Source organism: Carcharodon carcharias (genome assembly GCF_017639515.1).
Source record: "Carcharodon carcharias isolate sCarCar2 chromosome 24 unlocalized genomic scaffold, sCarCar2.pri SUPER_24_unloc_1, whole genome shotgun sequence".
Classification (NCBI taxonomy): domain Eukaryota; kingdom Metazoa; phylum Chordata; class Chondrichthyes; order Lamniformes; family Lamnidae; genus Carcharodon; species Carcharodon carcharias.
The window spans coordinates 3,953,988-3,969,915 of NW_024470584.1; the positions used below are offsets into that span (position 1 = coordinate 3,953,988).

At 46.6% G+C, this 15,928-nt stretch overlaps 1 protein-coding gene across 1 annotated transcript in view; it reads left to right on the top strand.

The window, feature by feature from the left end:
• The first annotated feature begins 737 nt into the window (after positions 1 to 737).
• The window catches only part of LOC121273489 (signaling lymphocytic activation molecule-like), a 29,119-nt gene continuing 13,928 nt past the window's right edge, over positions 738 to 15,928 (top strand). The window contains exons 1-2 of the mRNA XM_041180661.1: positions 738 to 786; positions 1,825 to 2,145. Coding sequence (XP_041036595.1) covers positions 1,887 to 2,145 — 259 coding nt within the window. The 5' untranslated portion in view covers positions 738 to 786; positions 1,825 to 1,886. The remainder of the gene's footprint in view (positions 787 to 1,824; positions 2,146 to 15,928) is intronic.

Sequence of the window (15,928 nt, forward strand, 5' to 3'; positions counted from 1 at the left end):
CCCACCCCCACGTCTCCTGTCTGCTCACACCCAACCCCCTGTCTCCTGTCTGCTCACACCCACACCCCCGTCTCCTGTCTGCTCACACCCACCCCCCCGTCTCCTGTCCGCTCACACACACCCCCCTGTCTCCTGTCTGCTCACACCCCCGCCCCCCCACAGGTCAGGGTGAGGGTCAGCCTAGGCTCTGGCTGGAGTCCCAGTGTTTGGGAGGATTGAGAGGGAGAAGGTACCGGAATGATCCACACTGGGCACTTTACAGGGAAGGAACTCAATCTCCCCCAGCACCCCCGACAAAGCAGGGGAATGGAGTGCTCCCTCTTCACTTGCGCTGATACTGAATAACTGTGGCCCTGGAGTCAGCGCTTTGGTCTATCTCATTCCGAAAATGCTTAGTCAAGGTCTGGTTCCCTGTCTTCCACAAGGTCCATCCTCTGCCGCTCCCACTCCAATGGCCACACTACTCACCCACACTGGCCTGCGGCTGAGAGCCCGCAATATCCCAGTGAAGCCTCCCCTAGCCCACCACCCAATCCTATCCCAGCCCAATCCTCTTCCTGGCTGTTAACAGCCCCTGTGATCAGGAGGGAGCTGAGAGAAGGTGTTCACTGGGGCTGTTGTGACCGGACCTGTCTCTCCAGTTCCACCATCACCACCAAAACCACAGCCCAACCCCCAAGATTGGGCCCAGTCTCTCAGCCCCCCCCACTGCTTCCTGTTACTGAGGGAAGATGGAGATCAGTAAATGGTTAGTCTGCTGTTCCCTGGCACTCTCCATATCACTCGGTGAGTTTTATTCAGCACAAGAGTTTGTGGTTTTCTCTCTCTCTCTCAGTCTTTCTCTCTCTCGCTCCCTCTCTCTCTCTCAGTCTCTCTCTCTTTCTCTCTCTCTCCCTCTCTCTCTCTCTCCCTCTCTCTCTCTGTGTGTGACTATCTCCCACTTTCTCTCTCCATCTCTTTCTCTCTCTCTCTCTGTCTCTCTCTCTCTCCCTCTCTCCCTCTCTCTCTGTCTCTCTCTCTCTCCCTCTCTCTCTCTCTCTCTCTGTCCGTCTCTCTCTCTCTCTCTCTGTCCGTCTCTCTCTCTCTCTGTCTCTCTCTGTCCATCTCTCTCTCTCTCTCTCTCTGTCTCTCTCTGTCCGTCTCTCTCTCTCTCTCTCTCTCTCTCTCTGTCTCTCTCTCTCCCTCTCTCTCTCACTCTCTCTCTCTCTCTCTGTGCCTCACTCTCTCTCCCTGTTCTGGTTTGCTTCCTCATTTGGCTCCATGTGTGGGGGAGATTTTCCAGAACGTTCCCACAGCTGAGGGGTCTTCACTCCATGTGGAGAGACTGGGGAACCCGGGATCGTTCTCCTTCCGGCAGAGAAGGTTCAGGGGGAGGTTTAATGGAGACGTTCAGAATGGGGAAGGTTTTGGAGAGAGTAAATAGGGAGAAACTGTTCCCAGTGGCAGCAGGGTCAGTGCCCAGAGGGACACAGGTTGAAGAGAATCGGGAAAAGGACCAGAGGGGGATGAGGATGAGGAGAAATGTTTTCACAGAGCAAGTTGTTGGGATCTGGAATGAGCTGCCTGAAAGGACGGTGGGAGCAGATTCAATCGGGACTTTCCAAAGGGGAATTGGAGAAATAGTTGAAAGAGAGAAATTTGCAGGGAGATGGGGACAGAGCGAGGGGGAGTGGGATTAATTAGATCACTCTGTTAAAGAGCCAGCACAGACACGATGGGCTGAATGGCCTCCTGTACTGTATGGTTCTATCAGTTGACATACTTCCTTCAGTCACTGAGCTGTCTTGTTGCACACACACTGACTGTCTCCTCTTGTTCCCTCAGTTCAGATTCAGGCTGCCCGACTCCCAGTGAATGGGTCCCTGGGTCAGTCAGTCTCCCTGTCCATGGGGATCTCACACGGATCGAAGCTTTACGAGGTTGAATGGAAGCGAATTTCATCTAAACACAGAATAGTGAGATGGACAAACGGGATCATTAAATATTTTCATACTGAGGAGTACAAGAAACGATTTAAAGTTCATCCAGAGGATTTGAGTCTGCAGATCAGTGAGTTACAGAGAGAGGACACTGGGGTCTATGAGGTTTCTGTTGTTCTAGATTCAGGAAAGGAATCTTCACAGACGGTACAACTGGACGTGTACGGTGAGTGAGATTCTATCTGACACACCTGCCTTTCACCTCTTGCTGAAACTTATCACATTCCTGTTTGGGGATAGATATTTCCCGATTTCTTAAATTGCTCCTGTCCTGGATTTCCTGTTCAGGTAGAGGGGGTGTGGCTGTCTCAGGCTGGGGAAAATTCCCGAATGTTGGAATGTCAGAAATATTAGTGACGAGTTCCTTCACCCCCACAAACCTGTTCCATCAGTCAAAAACATCACAGCTGCTCTCTGCCCTTGGATCCACATTCCCCCTGGATCCCACTCTCTCTAGATTCTCTCAGTGTCTGTAAATCTGTCCATCTCAGCCTTGAATCTACTCAAAGACTGAGCATCCACTGCTCTCTGGGTTAGACAACTCCAAAGATTCACAGCCCTCTGAGTGAAGAAATTTCCCCTCATCTCAGTCCAAAATGTCCGACCCCTCCCTATCCTGAGACTCGGACCCTGTGTTCTCGGCTCTCCATCCAGAGGGGAACAGCCTTTCAGCAGCAGGATTCTATACCACCACAGTCTGTAACCTCCTGGCCCAGCATCTCCCCCAGCTTCAGATCCTTATAGACAGCACAGAGAGGCTGAGAGGCTGAAGGATTTTCACACTAGTTAGATCTTAGACCACCTTCCTTTACACTCAGCCTTCTGTAGGGGGTGGTGGTGTGTGTCAGCTTCACCTCTGACCTCTAAGCGGTTCGGATCTCTCCCACTCGCTGGGTTCTAGACCTTAGACTTATTTGGGTTTGTGACAAAGTGCAGCAGACAACTGGTGTTGGTGCAAGAAAATAAACTGTGTTTACTGAAGTCACAAATGAACTTATAACATTCGGATTACACTGAGATTATACAGAATTACAAAGTACACTTAGTTAAGAATGGGAAACACACGGCATAATGAGGGAAAATCACGCTACTAATCCCCTTACCCTTGTCCCACCCCCAAAACCTAACTAAATTGCACTAGGAGAGGTCAGGGGTCATGCTCACCCACCCGGGTTCCTTGACAGTGTGAGATCCAGCCAGGTAAGCGGTTGCAGTTTTGGGAGACGCTCTTTGTGTCCTCTGGTGCCTGTCGTCCCCTCGTGGTCCTGGTCTGTGGAATCTGTAAAGGGTCTTCAGTTGGGTGGAGGATGAGCCTGTGGGTGTTCGATCTTCGTGGAGGGCTGCAGTTGTGGCCTTGTTGTCTTCGGTTGAGCCTGACACCCTGTGCCCCTCCCCGGAATGTTGTCTGTGGGTCTGCAAACCTCCAGATCTCCTTCCTCTGCTTGGCTCAGCTCCCTCTCCCTGCTTAAACTCTGCTTCAACCATTCCAAAAACTGCTCACACCGGTGTCAGCTCTCCCTTCCCAACTGGTGGCCCAGTTATACTGTTTTTTATCGAATTTCTTATCTGAAACCAAATCAAGGTTAGTTCTTTGTCTGATTCTGGTGGGCCTCTTCAGGTGAATGTTGTCTCGTTGTTTTTAATGGGCTCGCATGATGTTTATCATTGTCTCCCTGCCCCCGGAACTAGTCTCGAACTGAAAGCCATTGTATGTGTGGAGTATTGATGGGTTCGCATAATTGCATTGATTGTGGCCTTCCTGCCTTTGTATTTAGTAGTGATTATTTATGAAAGGTTTTTGATGGGCTTTAGTTTTGTGTAAAATGAAGTCTTTCTCTGGTTGATTGTTTTAAAGGGAAGCATGTGAATTCTGTCTCCTCTCGTCCTAGACTCCTGTCTGCCGGTTTCGACACTTAACCCAGCAGTTGGATCCTCTGCCATAACATTCCAAAAGTCATATCCTTGTTGATGATATGAAAAATGTGGGAATTTTGAGAATCCTTCACTTCTCTCCTTTGTACATATTTTCCCCTTTGAATACAAATTCCCATTGTTTCACTTTGTCTTCGGACTTTACCTCTCTACTTATAAAAATTTATAGAACCAATTTTCCCAGCAATCTTTGGGAAAGTGTAAACACCCTGTTTCTTAACTTCTGCTGGTTGAATCCCTCTTTTGAATTCAAGTCAGTCTAGACTATTTAAAAATGCAAAGATCCTTTTACACCTTACATTCTAAACTGGATATTGTGCAGGTCTTGCTGCATTTGGACATCAACTGCTTCAGTATCTGAGGAGTTGTGAATGGTGCTGAACATTGTGCAATCATCAGCGAACATCCCGACTTCTGACCTTATGATGGAAGGAAGGTCATTGATAAAATGATGTGAGACTAACCCACCTCCACCACCCTCCCAGGCAGTGCATTCCAGACCCTCATCACCCTTTGGGTAAAAAGGTTTACCCTCACATCCCCCCTAAACCTCCTGTCCGTCACCTTGAACTTATGTCCCCTCATGACTGACCCTTCAACTAAGGGGAACAGCTGCTCCCTATCCACCCTGTCCTTGTCCCTCATAATCTTGTACACCTCGATCAGGTCACCCCTCAGTCTTCTCTGCTGCAACGGAAACAACCCAAGTCTATCCAACCTCTCTTCATAACTTAAACGTTTCATCCCAGGCAACATCCTGGTGAATCTCCTCTGCACCCCCTCCAGTGCAATCACATCCTTCCTATAATGTGGTGACCAGAACTGCACACAGTACTCCAGCTGTGGCCTCCCCAAGGTTCTATACAACTCCAACATCACCTCCCTACTTTTGTAATCTATGCCTCGATTGATAAAGGCAAGTGTCCCATATGCCTTTTTCACCATCCCACTAACATGCCCCTCCGCCTTCAGAGATCTATGGACACACTCACCAAGGTCCCTTTGTTCCTCAGAACTTCCTAGTGTCATGCAGTTCATTGAATACTTCCTTGTCAAATTACTCCTTCCACAGTGTATCACCTCACACTTTACAGGGTTAAATTCCATCTGCCACTTATTTACCCATTTGACCATCTCACCTATATTTCCGATGTCATTGAGGATGGGATATTTGTGGAGCCTCCTCCAGTCATTTGTTTAATTGTCCACCAAAATTGTGTGGTGGTCACTCCTACCGATACTGTCATGGACAGATGTATCTGTGACAGGCAGCTTGGTGAGGATGGGGTCAGGTATGTTTTTCCCTCTTGTTGGTTCCCTCACCACCTCCCACACACCCAGTCGAGCAGCTATGTCCTTTAGGACTCGGCCAGCTCGGTCAGTAGTGGAGCTACTGAGCCTCTCTTAGTGATGGACATTGAAGTCCCCACCCAGAGCACATTCTGCACCCTCGCCACCCTCAGTGCTTCCTCCAAGTGATGTTCAACATGGAGGAGCACTGATTCATCAGCTGAGGGAGGGTGGGACGTGGTCATCAGCAGGAGGTTTCCTTGCCCCATGTTTGACCTGATGCCATGAGACTTCATGGGGTGTGGAGTCGATGTTGAGGACTCCCAGGACAACTCCCTCCTGACTGTTTCCCACTGTGTCACCACCTCTGCTGGGCCTGTCCTGCTGGTGGGACAGGACATACCCAGGGATGGTGATGCTGGTGTCTGGGACATTATCTGTAAGGTATGATTCCGTGAGGATGACTATGTCAGGCTGTTGCTTGACTAGTCTGTGAGACAGCTCTCCCAATTTCAGCACTAGCCCCCAGATGTGAGTAAGGAGGACTTTGCAGTGTTGACAGGGCTGAGTTTGCCGTTGTCGTTTCCGGTGTCTGGGTCGATGCCGGGTGTAGAGGTTTATTACAATTGAGTGGCTTGCTAGGCCTCTCTCCTAGATGGGGGTCACCTGACCTGGGGGTTGAAGGTGGAATCAGTCTAGATAGAATTCAGTTAGTCCTGCTGGGAAAATGTGTTATTAATAAAGTTAGCTCAGCTATGATGTCGACAGCCTGTGTGTATCATTGAAACACAAACAAGACATGCTGTCGGAACTAAACTAAACTCAACAATGGAGATTCTGAAACCACCGATTCAGCTCAGTTTGGAGGGAACTCTCACCGGAAAGTAGACACAAGTTGGTAACAACATTAGTCCGTGTGTAACGGAGCTGAGATAATTAGCTCAATGTGTGAATTTGGATTGCTTGAAGAATCACTTATCCGGGATAGAATAATTAGTGGAATCGTAAATGACTTTCTGAGAGAACGGCTTTTGAGAGAAGTTGATCTCAAGCTGGAGAAAGCAATGAGTACCTAAAGTGTGGGAGAGACAATCAAATGTCAGATTAAACAGATGACAGAGGATGATAAGCCACACACGGTTAACAGTTAGATGCAGCTAAACAGAAACAGCCTTGGGAAAGAACAAATTGACAGTCTGAACGTAAAATGATCAAAAGTGCTATTAAAACATTTAAATGCAGCTGATGCGGAACAAAGCATTTATCACACAGTTTCCCAGCCTATGGGAAGCAGTGTAAGACTGTGATAAACCAAATCACTTCTCTAAGATGTGTAAACTGAAGAAACTGCACAGGATTGACACAGACACTGAAGTGAACTTTTCGTTGTTGCAGTTAGAACAAATTCCAAAGGAGACGATGGAAGTTTGATTTAAAAATTGCCAACATGATGGTGAATTCACAGCGTGACCCAAGTGCACAAGCAAATGTCAATCCCATAAACCTGTATCGTAAGATAAGCAAAGAGAAACAGCTCACTAAAACAGCAGTGACACTGTCTCCTTATACAGGTGAAAACACTACACCAGAAGTCAAGTACAGACAGAAAATGAAACAAATACAACAGGCTCAAGCACTCCCATCCATAGTGGTGAAAACTGATGTCAAGCCCATTCTCGGAGACAAAGCTTGTGAAAATCTGAAGCTAATCAGGGGAATAATGACTGTCACCACTGATCACATCCTGAGCGAGTGGAAAGGTGTGTTCCAGGGGATCGGCTGCCTAAAAGGAGAACACACCATCAAGATTGACGAAACTGTGACACCCAAAATACACACCCCCCACCCCGGGAAAATAGCAGTAACGCTGAGAGAGGGACTGAAAGCAGAGTTGGACAGAATGGAGAATCTTCACATCTGCAAGAAAATTGAAGAACGGACAAAGTGGGTTAATCCCATTGTAATTGTAGGAAAATCAGATGGGAACCTGTGAGTCTGTCTGAATCCCAGAGACCTAAAGCAGGCAGTACAAAGAGAGCATTACCAGCTGCCCACAGTGGAATAGATGATGTGTAAGCTCGCTGATGTTAAATACTATTCAGTCTTGGATGTGAATTCAGGATTCTGGCAGGTCACACTGGATGAACACAGCTTCTATCTCTGTAACTTCAACACACTGTACAGGCGACACAAATTATTATGCTTACCTTTTGGTATTAATTCAGCTCCGGAGGTGTTCCACAGAACAGTGAAGCAGCTGTTTGAAGGGTTCGAGGGTGTGGAAACCTATATCGACAATGTGCTGGTCTGGGGAGTCTCACAATAAGAACACCACCCCAGACTGAGGCAGGTGCTGGCCAGAGTGAGAGAAAGGAACCTCAAGTTGAAGAAGGAACAGAGCAAAATAGGTCTCCATGAATTCAAGTACTTGGGACAAGTGCTAACAAGTGAGGGACTGAAGCTGGACCCGAGTAAAATGGAAACAATTGTGGACATGCCCCCCACCAGAATGTAAGAAAGACTTGGAGAGGTTTTTGGGAATGGTGACCAATCTTGGGAAATTCATTCTGAAAATGTCAGGCCTGTCAGCACCTCTCAGAGAACTTGTATAAACTGCTGTGGAATGGCACTGGGAACAATGTCACCAGGATAGCTTAGAGCAGTCTGAAGTGAACACTGACCCAGGCGCCAGTGTTACAGTTTTACAGCCTCACTCAGCTGGTCAAGGTCTCAGTGGACACTTCAAAGTCTGGCCTGGGAGCTGTCCTCTTGCAAAATGAGGCACCAGTGACAAATGCTTCACGGGCAATGAAGCAGCAGCAAGTACCAAATAGAGAAAGAAATGCTAGCAATTATGTTTGGCCGAGAAGCCTTCCACCAGTTTGTCTGTGGCAGAGACATGGATCTAGAGTCTGATTGTTGTGGTCACTTTGACAAACGGACCACAGGAGTCTCAGGTACAGGTCACAATCATTTATTCGAGCAATTGCAAGGAGAGAACCATCTCAATGCAGCTTGAGATAGCACTCTGCTAAATTACAAGTGTTCAACATATTTCTACATTATTGGCCACGTATAAGAACAGATTCCAGATTCTGATCTCGTCAACATATAAGTTTACATTAGACATCTCTGGTAACAGGTACATGCATCATATGTCCCTATGTTTCACCCAGGCAGAGACCTTCCCTCCTACCTAAACTAGGACCCTCTGTTCTTCCCCTATCTGTTGAAGAGCACACTTACTCTTAGCTGTAATTGCCAATGCTCTGACTGCAGTCTGGCTCCAAGGCTTTTCTGTGGTTTGCAGGCCCTAAAGCTGTGCAAGGTTCATCTGGTAACCTTTAACTGCCAATGTGCTTGGTAACCCTGGCAGCCTGGAGATTTGAAGTAATTCTCTCCTTTTCAATAAATTCTCCCTCACCATAAATTCTCATTTCCTTTCTTCCCCCTAACAGTCCCCCCTTTTGGCCCTTGGCCTAGCCCAAGATAGCCAACTACAGTGGTACTGTCCGTCCCTTTACCCATCACTGCCCATTGATGCTGGTCAGTCATCCAGCTTTGGGTTGTAAAAGGTACTGTCAGACCCCCTGTATCATCTGGCCGTTCAATTCAGGCTTCAGGCTGACTAAGTTCCTCCTCCGACTGTTAAAGCTCCCCCAGCGCCACATTTTTTGTGACCCCCGGGTGCGATGAATCAAGTATGTTAGATAGATAATCAATATCAGCTGAGATATGACTGGGACATGGGAGATAATCCAAATCCAGGCGTTTATCTGTACGTTTGAGGCCCAATTCCACCACCACCTATTTGTGGAGGAACCTATTTGCTCCATATCCTCTTTTTAGGCTCTAACCTGTTGCTGCAGTTTCTAGTAAGTTCCGTATATCTGCTGAGCCTGTCTCCAATTCGTGGTTAGGTGCTCAGGTAATAGGGAAACTCAGAGAATAACTGGTTCAAATACTGTGTCAGGCTATCCTTAAGGCTTTCCATTGCCTGAATAGTAGTTGTTCCTCTCTTGTATATTTCGACCAGTTCCACTTCCCCTACCCTTGCTGGTGCCTGTGGGTGTAGACACACTGAATGATTGTAGATGGGGCATATCTGGTTACCCCCATATTGGATTCCTTCCTGCCCCATGGTGATACAATATCTCCCATTCCCTGTATATGCAACATTGGTCGGCTCTTTTGCAGCCCATATACTTTCCATTGTACAGCTTGCTGCTGCTTTAAATCCACTCTTCGCTTCCTGTATCTCATATATTGGGTGTACACATACTAATGTGGTGGCCTCTATACTACACTCTACCAACGTGGTGTTTACTATATTCCCTTCTATGTCTAATGCATATGGTGGAATGTCATGATACCTAATGTAGTAATCCCACCTTATAACCCCAATATTTTCTACTCTATATAATGTCCTGCCGAGTGCTGACATAGGTTTAACAGGTATTACTAATAGAATGCCTATTAACATATTACTATTCACTATACGTTCAACATTCATTCTATAAACACGTGCTAAACCCCTGAGCTGGCAACCGGTCAAGTCATGATCCTTGTGTTGTGAGAGATTAAATAAATGCTCATTAGCTACCCATAAAGGAACTCCCCCTTCATGAATCTGTCTTAAATTCTCTCGGGCTTGTTCTAGTGCCCAGGATCCATAGGGGCTGCAAACATCATTTCTGCTCGCTTTGTCTGAAATATTTCCCCCGATTTCAATCCGTTTGTTGATAGTCCCTGCATGACTTTTGAGCACAGTAGCCAGGCTTTGGATTAACCGTGTCATGTCCTGGTCTATATCTCACTGGGTGTTATGAATTCTCTGTCCCTGTTCTAGAATCTCCTTAAGCTTAAAGCTCAGGGTCCGGACCATGCAATCGCTAACTTATTTCCCTCACATAGTCTCACATCCTTCCTTTTAGTGATCCTACATCTCCCACTCCTACTATGATTCCCTTGGGTAACTGCATTGCTCTCCTGGTCATTATTTCAAATGGGGTGAACTTGGTTGTCCTGCTTGGGTTGGCCCTAAGGGGCATTAGAATATTGGGCTGTTCCCTGTCCCTTGAATTGCTTTTGTGATTGATGTGTTTTTTCTAAGTTCAGTTCATCCTTTCCACCATCCCCGAGCTCTGTGGCTTGTAGGGAATGTGGAATTACTGTTTATACTTAAATTTATACATTTCTATAATGACTCTTCCTGTGAAATGAGTTCTCTGAACTGAATCCATCTGGATAGGCCCCCTCCACTCCTTCCAGTCTACTGTCTCCTGCTGCTGTCCCATGTCGGACCTCAATTCCTTAAACTGTCTACACAACTCTACAATGCACCTTCTTATCCTGTCTTTCAAAGACTCAGTATCTTCACTCCCAGTGATAGTTATCTGTATCCCCATCTTGTGGTAAATTGTTGTTAAGTATTACTTCTCCTTACATTTCAATTCCTGAACTACATATTCCACAAAGTTTTACCTCTCAGTTTTTTCCCCCTGACCATGATCATCCTAAGGTTCTCTTGATGTCAGTTTCCCTCTTGTCTTGATCATTTATAATGTTTCCTTGCTCTTTAGGCCGTGTTGACTATTCCATGTCAAGGAGGATCTCTGTCTCTAGATCGATGGCCAGGTTGCCAAATTCACTGCCCTTAAAAAAGTTTGTATATTGTGTCTTCTTTCCCTTACTCTGTCTACAACCTGCATCATACCATTTTACACATGCAGCAGATCCCATCTTATCTTGTTAAGGTTGTCTGGAGAGACTTTAAAATAAATAAACTATTCTCACAACAGTTTTAAAAACAGAAATCAGACATTGAAATGTTCCTTATCTTCTTCCCAAACAACAATTTATTGTCTCAAAGGTCACCCACCAAATTGTGTCTGACCCGTTTCTTTTAGAATTATCCCAGATTCATTAACGTGGCCAAAAATTGGATTTCTGCCAAACTTTGTCAAGGTCTTGAGCTTCGCTTCATATTATGGGAACAGACTAACAGATACAGAAGCTTGCAGCATTTGAATTAGAGCCAATTGTTGTCAAATCTTTTAAAATGAAAATTCCCTTTGGAGAAATTATCAGGAACCACACTTCAAATTGTAAACTTTGTAAGAAATGTATTTTACACTGTCAAGATTAAAACTACTTCTTTCTTATGTGTATTGATTTGTAGCCAAGTTATTATTCCCAGATGTTTATCAACACATTCATTACCTTAGATAGCATCCTTGAGATTCAAAAGTAACCTGTTAAATAACACTGTCCTTTACATGTCCAGCCTCGTACCAAATTCAAATTACACTGCTGTTGGGATGCAGATTTCCTTTCATATTTAATTCATCTCATCAAAAGAAACCCTTTTTAATCTATTGGAACCACCTAGACCATGTGTTTATGCATTTTGGTTTTCCTAGAGTCCCTTGACCTTCAGGTAGTTTTTCCCTCAGAATTTTAGAATACTAACTCGTATCAGTTAATGTAACTCGTATATATTAATCCCAGTCAGCTTGGAAGCTGGTAATACTAGTCTGCAAGGGGGTGGTACAAATGTTGCTTCATCTAACCCTCTTTAACCACTGAAAACTCTCATATTCGAAACAAAACTTCAAATAGCAGTGGGGGGAGTAAAGGGAACTTGAAGGCTCCACCTATAGGGACAATCAAACTGACGGAAGCTGACATTTCTCCAGCTCCTGTCACTGCTTATTAACACCGTAGGGGTAACCCCCCTTTTCTCTCTTTCTTTCTCTCTCTTCAGCACAAGCAGCTCCTGTAACTTAGATCAATTCATTGTTTTAATTTACAGAAAACTCATCAGTGGATCTTTTGGGTCCCAATCATCCTTCCACATTTTCAGGAAAATCCCATCATCCAGCACAGGATGTGATTGTCCTGAAAACTGTACAGACGTCTCCCACTTCCGCTCTGCATAGCCCATTAAGGACACACGCTTCTTCTGTACTACGGACGTTATACACCCCCAATTTGTCTCCCCCTCCCCCAAGGCTTCCTTAACTGCCTCCTCAAAGTCCCTGTGCAGGGCTGTCACCTCCTCCCAATCTGGGACATCCCCAGGTTTCACCCAGTCCCCATTTCTAAACTGCAGGGGTAATCTTCCCCAGATATCCCCTGGGCATTTCACCATCACCAGTATGTGGGTATCGAGGGGGTGCATTGCATGGAAATCCTGCATTTCCCACAGTTTGGAACAAAAATCTGGGTTGCTATGCAGAGTTTTAACTCTCGGTAGATCTTAAAGCAAAACCAGCTTCTCCCCTGAGCTGAATGGTACCTGCTTAACTCTCTCCGTAACCCTCTCCCTCCTGATCCTCCCCCCATTCCTCAGAACCCTTTCTCCCTTCGGGTGTTAAATCTGTTTCTTCTCACCACAGCATTCCTGAAGTGCTCACCTCAGATAACTGTCCACAATTCTCAGCCACTCAGTTTTGCAAATTTGGCTGGGACTGGGAGTTTTGCCACACTATGTCAAATCTCAAATATCCACAGCCCAACAGAATGGTGGAGCGTAACATGCAGACCAGAAATCACCTGTTGAAGAAGGTAAAGGTGGATGGAAGAGACCCCAACCTGGACTTCAGGGATAATCCATTCGAGAGCATTGGATCATCTCCAGCACAGCTCCTGATGGAGAGAAGACTAAGAACTAAGTTTCTGACTGGGCCCCAACTGTTATTTCCACAGCCAGTGAGCTAGAGCATGCAGGACCTCAAACTGAGACAGCAGAAGCAGAAACTGTACCGTGATCGAGGTGCCTGACCTCTGCCTGACCTGAACATGGGACAGACAGTGAGGATTTAACATGAAGGGATCTGGAATCCTGCTGGAGATACAGGAATCACAGGAGAACTAAGGTCTTACATAATGCAGACTCCAAACGGACAACAGTACAGGAGAAACCGGGAATTCTTACGGAAAACAAATAAAACACAACCCTGCTCTGAACCAGAAAATGTAGCTGAAGATCAAAATCCAGAACGCAGCAGTGAAGCAACAGATAACCAGACAAAGCCTGAGAGACCTGAAAACTATCCAAGGGGTGTTAGAGACACAGAGCTGGAGAAGGCCCCTTGTCCTTCAAAACCACCCCTGTCACCATTCAGAACATCCAGAGGGAGAATTGTCAGAAAAACTAGAAAGATCCAGAGATGAGTAAAATGCAAAATAGACTGATCAAAACAGAGTGAGAAAGAATAGATAAGAGACTTTGTGTCTTTCAGTTGTATAAAATTTTGCTTTCTTTATAAAAGAGGGGAATGTGATGATAATAGTTGATTGTGGCCGTGGTCTCCAGTATTAGTTACTGTACAGACTCAGTACTAGATAGGGGGGGTCACCTGACTGGGAGTGGAAGGTCAGAGGGCACATGTTGGAATCTATCTCGATAGAATTCAGTTAGTGCAGATATGTGTTTACATTAGGAAAATGTGTTATGGATAGAGTTAGCTCAGCAACGATACCGACAGCCTGTGTGCATCATTGAAACACAAAACAAGACAACCACCACCTTCTAAAGGGTAATTAGGGATGGGCAATAAATGCTGGTCTAGTCAGCAACACCCACATCCCATGATCAATTTAAACAAAAAGTCCTGGACTCACCTTCAAGTGGAATCACCCTCAGCATATCTACCCTATCAAACACTCTGCACAGTACTCCAAGTGTGGTCTAACCGAGGGATACGGAGACCAGAACTGTGCACAGTGATCCAAGTGTGGTCTAACCGAGGGATACGGAGACCAGAACTGGGCACAGTGATCCAAGTGTGGTCTAACCGAGGGATACGGAGACCAGAACTGGGCTCAGTGATCCAAGTGTGGTCTAACCGAGGGATACGGAGACCAGAACTGGGCACAGTGATCCAAGTGTGGTCTAACCGAGGGATATGGAGACCAGAACTGTGCACAGTGCTCCAAGTGCGGTCTAACTGAGGGATATGGAGACCAGAACTGTGCACAGTGCTCCAAGTGCGGTCTAACTGAGGGATATGGAGACCAGAACTGTGCACAGTGCTCCAAGTGTGGTCTAACTGAGGGATATGGAGACCAGAACTGTGCACAGTGCTCCAAGTGTGGTCTAACTGAGGGATACGGAGACCAGAACTGTGCACAGTGCTCCAAGTGTGGTCTAACCGAGAGATATGGAGACCAGAAAAGTGCACAGTGCTCCAAGTGTGGTCTAACCGAGGGATACGGAGACCAGAACTGGGCACAGTATTCCAAGTGTGGTCTAACCGAGGGATACGGAGACCAGAACTGTGCACAGTGCTCCAGGTGTGGTCTAACCGAAGGATACGGAGACCAGAACTGTGCACAGTGCTCCCAGTGTGGTCTAACCGAGGGATACGGAGACCAGAACTGTGCACAGTGCTCCAAGTGTGGTCTAACCGAGGGATATGGAGATGAGAACTGTGCACAGTGCTCCAAGTGTGGTCTAACTGAGGGATACGGAGACCAGAACTGTGCACAGTGCTCCAGGTGTGGTCTAACCGAGGGATATGGAGACCAGAACTGTGCACAGTGCTCCAAGTGTGGTCTAACCGAGGGATATGCAGACCAGAACTGTGCACAGTGCTCCAAGTGTGGTCTAACTGAGGGATATGGAGACCAGAACTGTGCACAGTGCTCCAGGTGTGGTCTAACCGAGGGATACGGAGACCAGAACTGTGCACAGTGCTCCGAGTGTGGTCTAACCGAGGGATACGGAGACCAGAAAAGTGCACAGTGCTCCAAGTGTGGTCTAACCGAGGGATACGGAGACCAGAACTGTGCACAGTGCTTCAAGTGTGGTCTAACTGAGGGATATGGAGACCAGAACTGTGCACGGTGCTCCAAGTGTGGTCTAACCGAGGGATACGGAGACCGGAACTGTGCACGGTGCTCCAAGTGTGGTCTAACCGAGAGATATGGAGACCAGAAAAGTGCACAGTGCTCCAAGTGTGGTCTAACTGAGGGATACGGAGACCAGAACTGTGCACAGTGCTCCAAGTGTGGTCTAACCGAGGGATACGGAGACCGGAACTGTGCACAGTGCTCCAAGTATGGTCTAACCTAGGGATACGGAGACCGGAACTGTGCACGGTGCTCCAAGTGTGGTCTAACCGAGGGATACGGAGACCGGAACTGTGCACAGTGCTCCAAGTATGGTCTAACCTAGGGATACGGAGACCGGAACTGTGCACAGTGCTCCAAGTGTGGTCTAACCGAGGGATACGGAGACCGGAACTGTGCACAGTGCTCCAAGTGTGGTCTAACTGAGGGATATGGAGACCAGAACTGTGCACAGTGCTCCAAGTGTGGTCTAACCGAGGGATACGGAGACCAGAACTGTGCACAGTGCTCCAAGTGTGGTCTAACTGAGGGATATGGAGACCAGAACTGTGCACAGTATTCCAAGTGTGGTCTAACTAAAATCTGATAAAGGTTCATCCTAATTTCTCTGATTTTCAATTCTGACCCCTCCACAAATACACTCTGCTGCTGAGTTTGAGGTGCTCATGGTCTTACTGACCTGCAGAGGTACATTTAGAGATGTCTCTGTCCGTATGGAAAGATCCCTTTGCTAGTCTATCCCACCTCAATTATTGTTATTGAAATTAATTTCTTAATGAGGTGTCCATTCTTCCAGTCGATTTCATTTCTCTGAATGATGGGGAATTGATACACGTTTCCCACAATCAGACTCTTATTCTGAAGCAGTG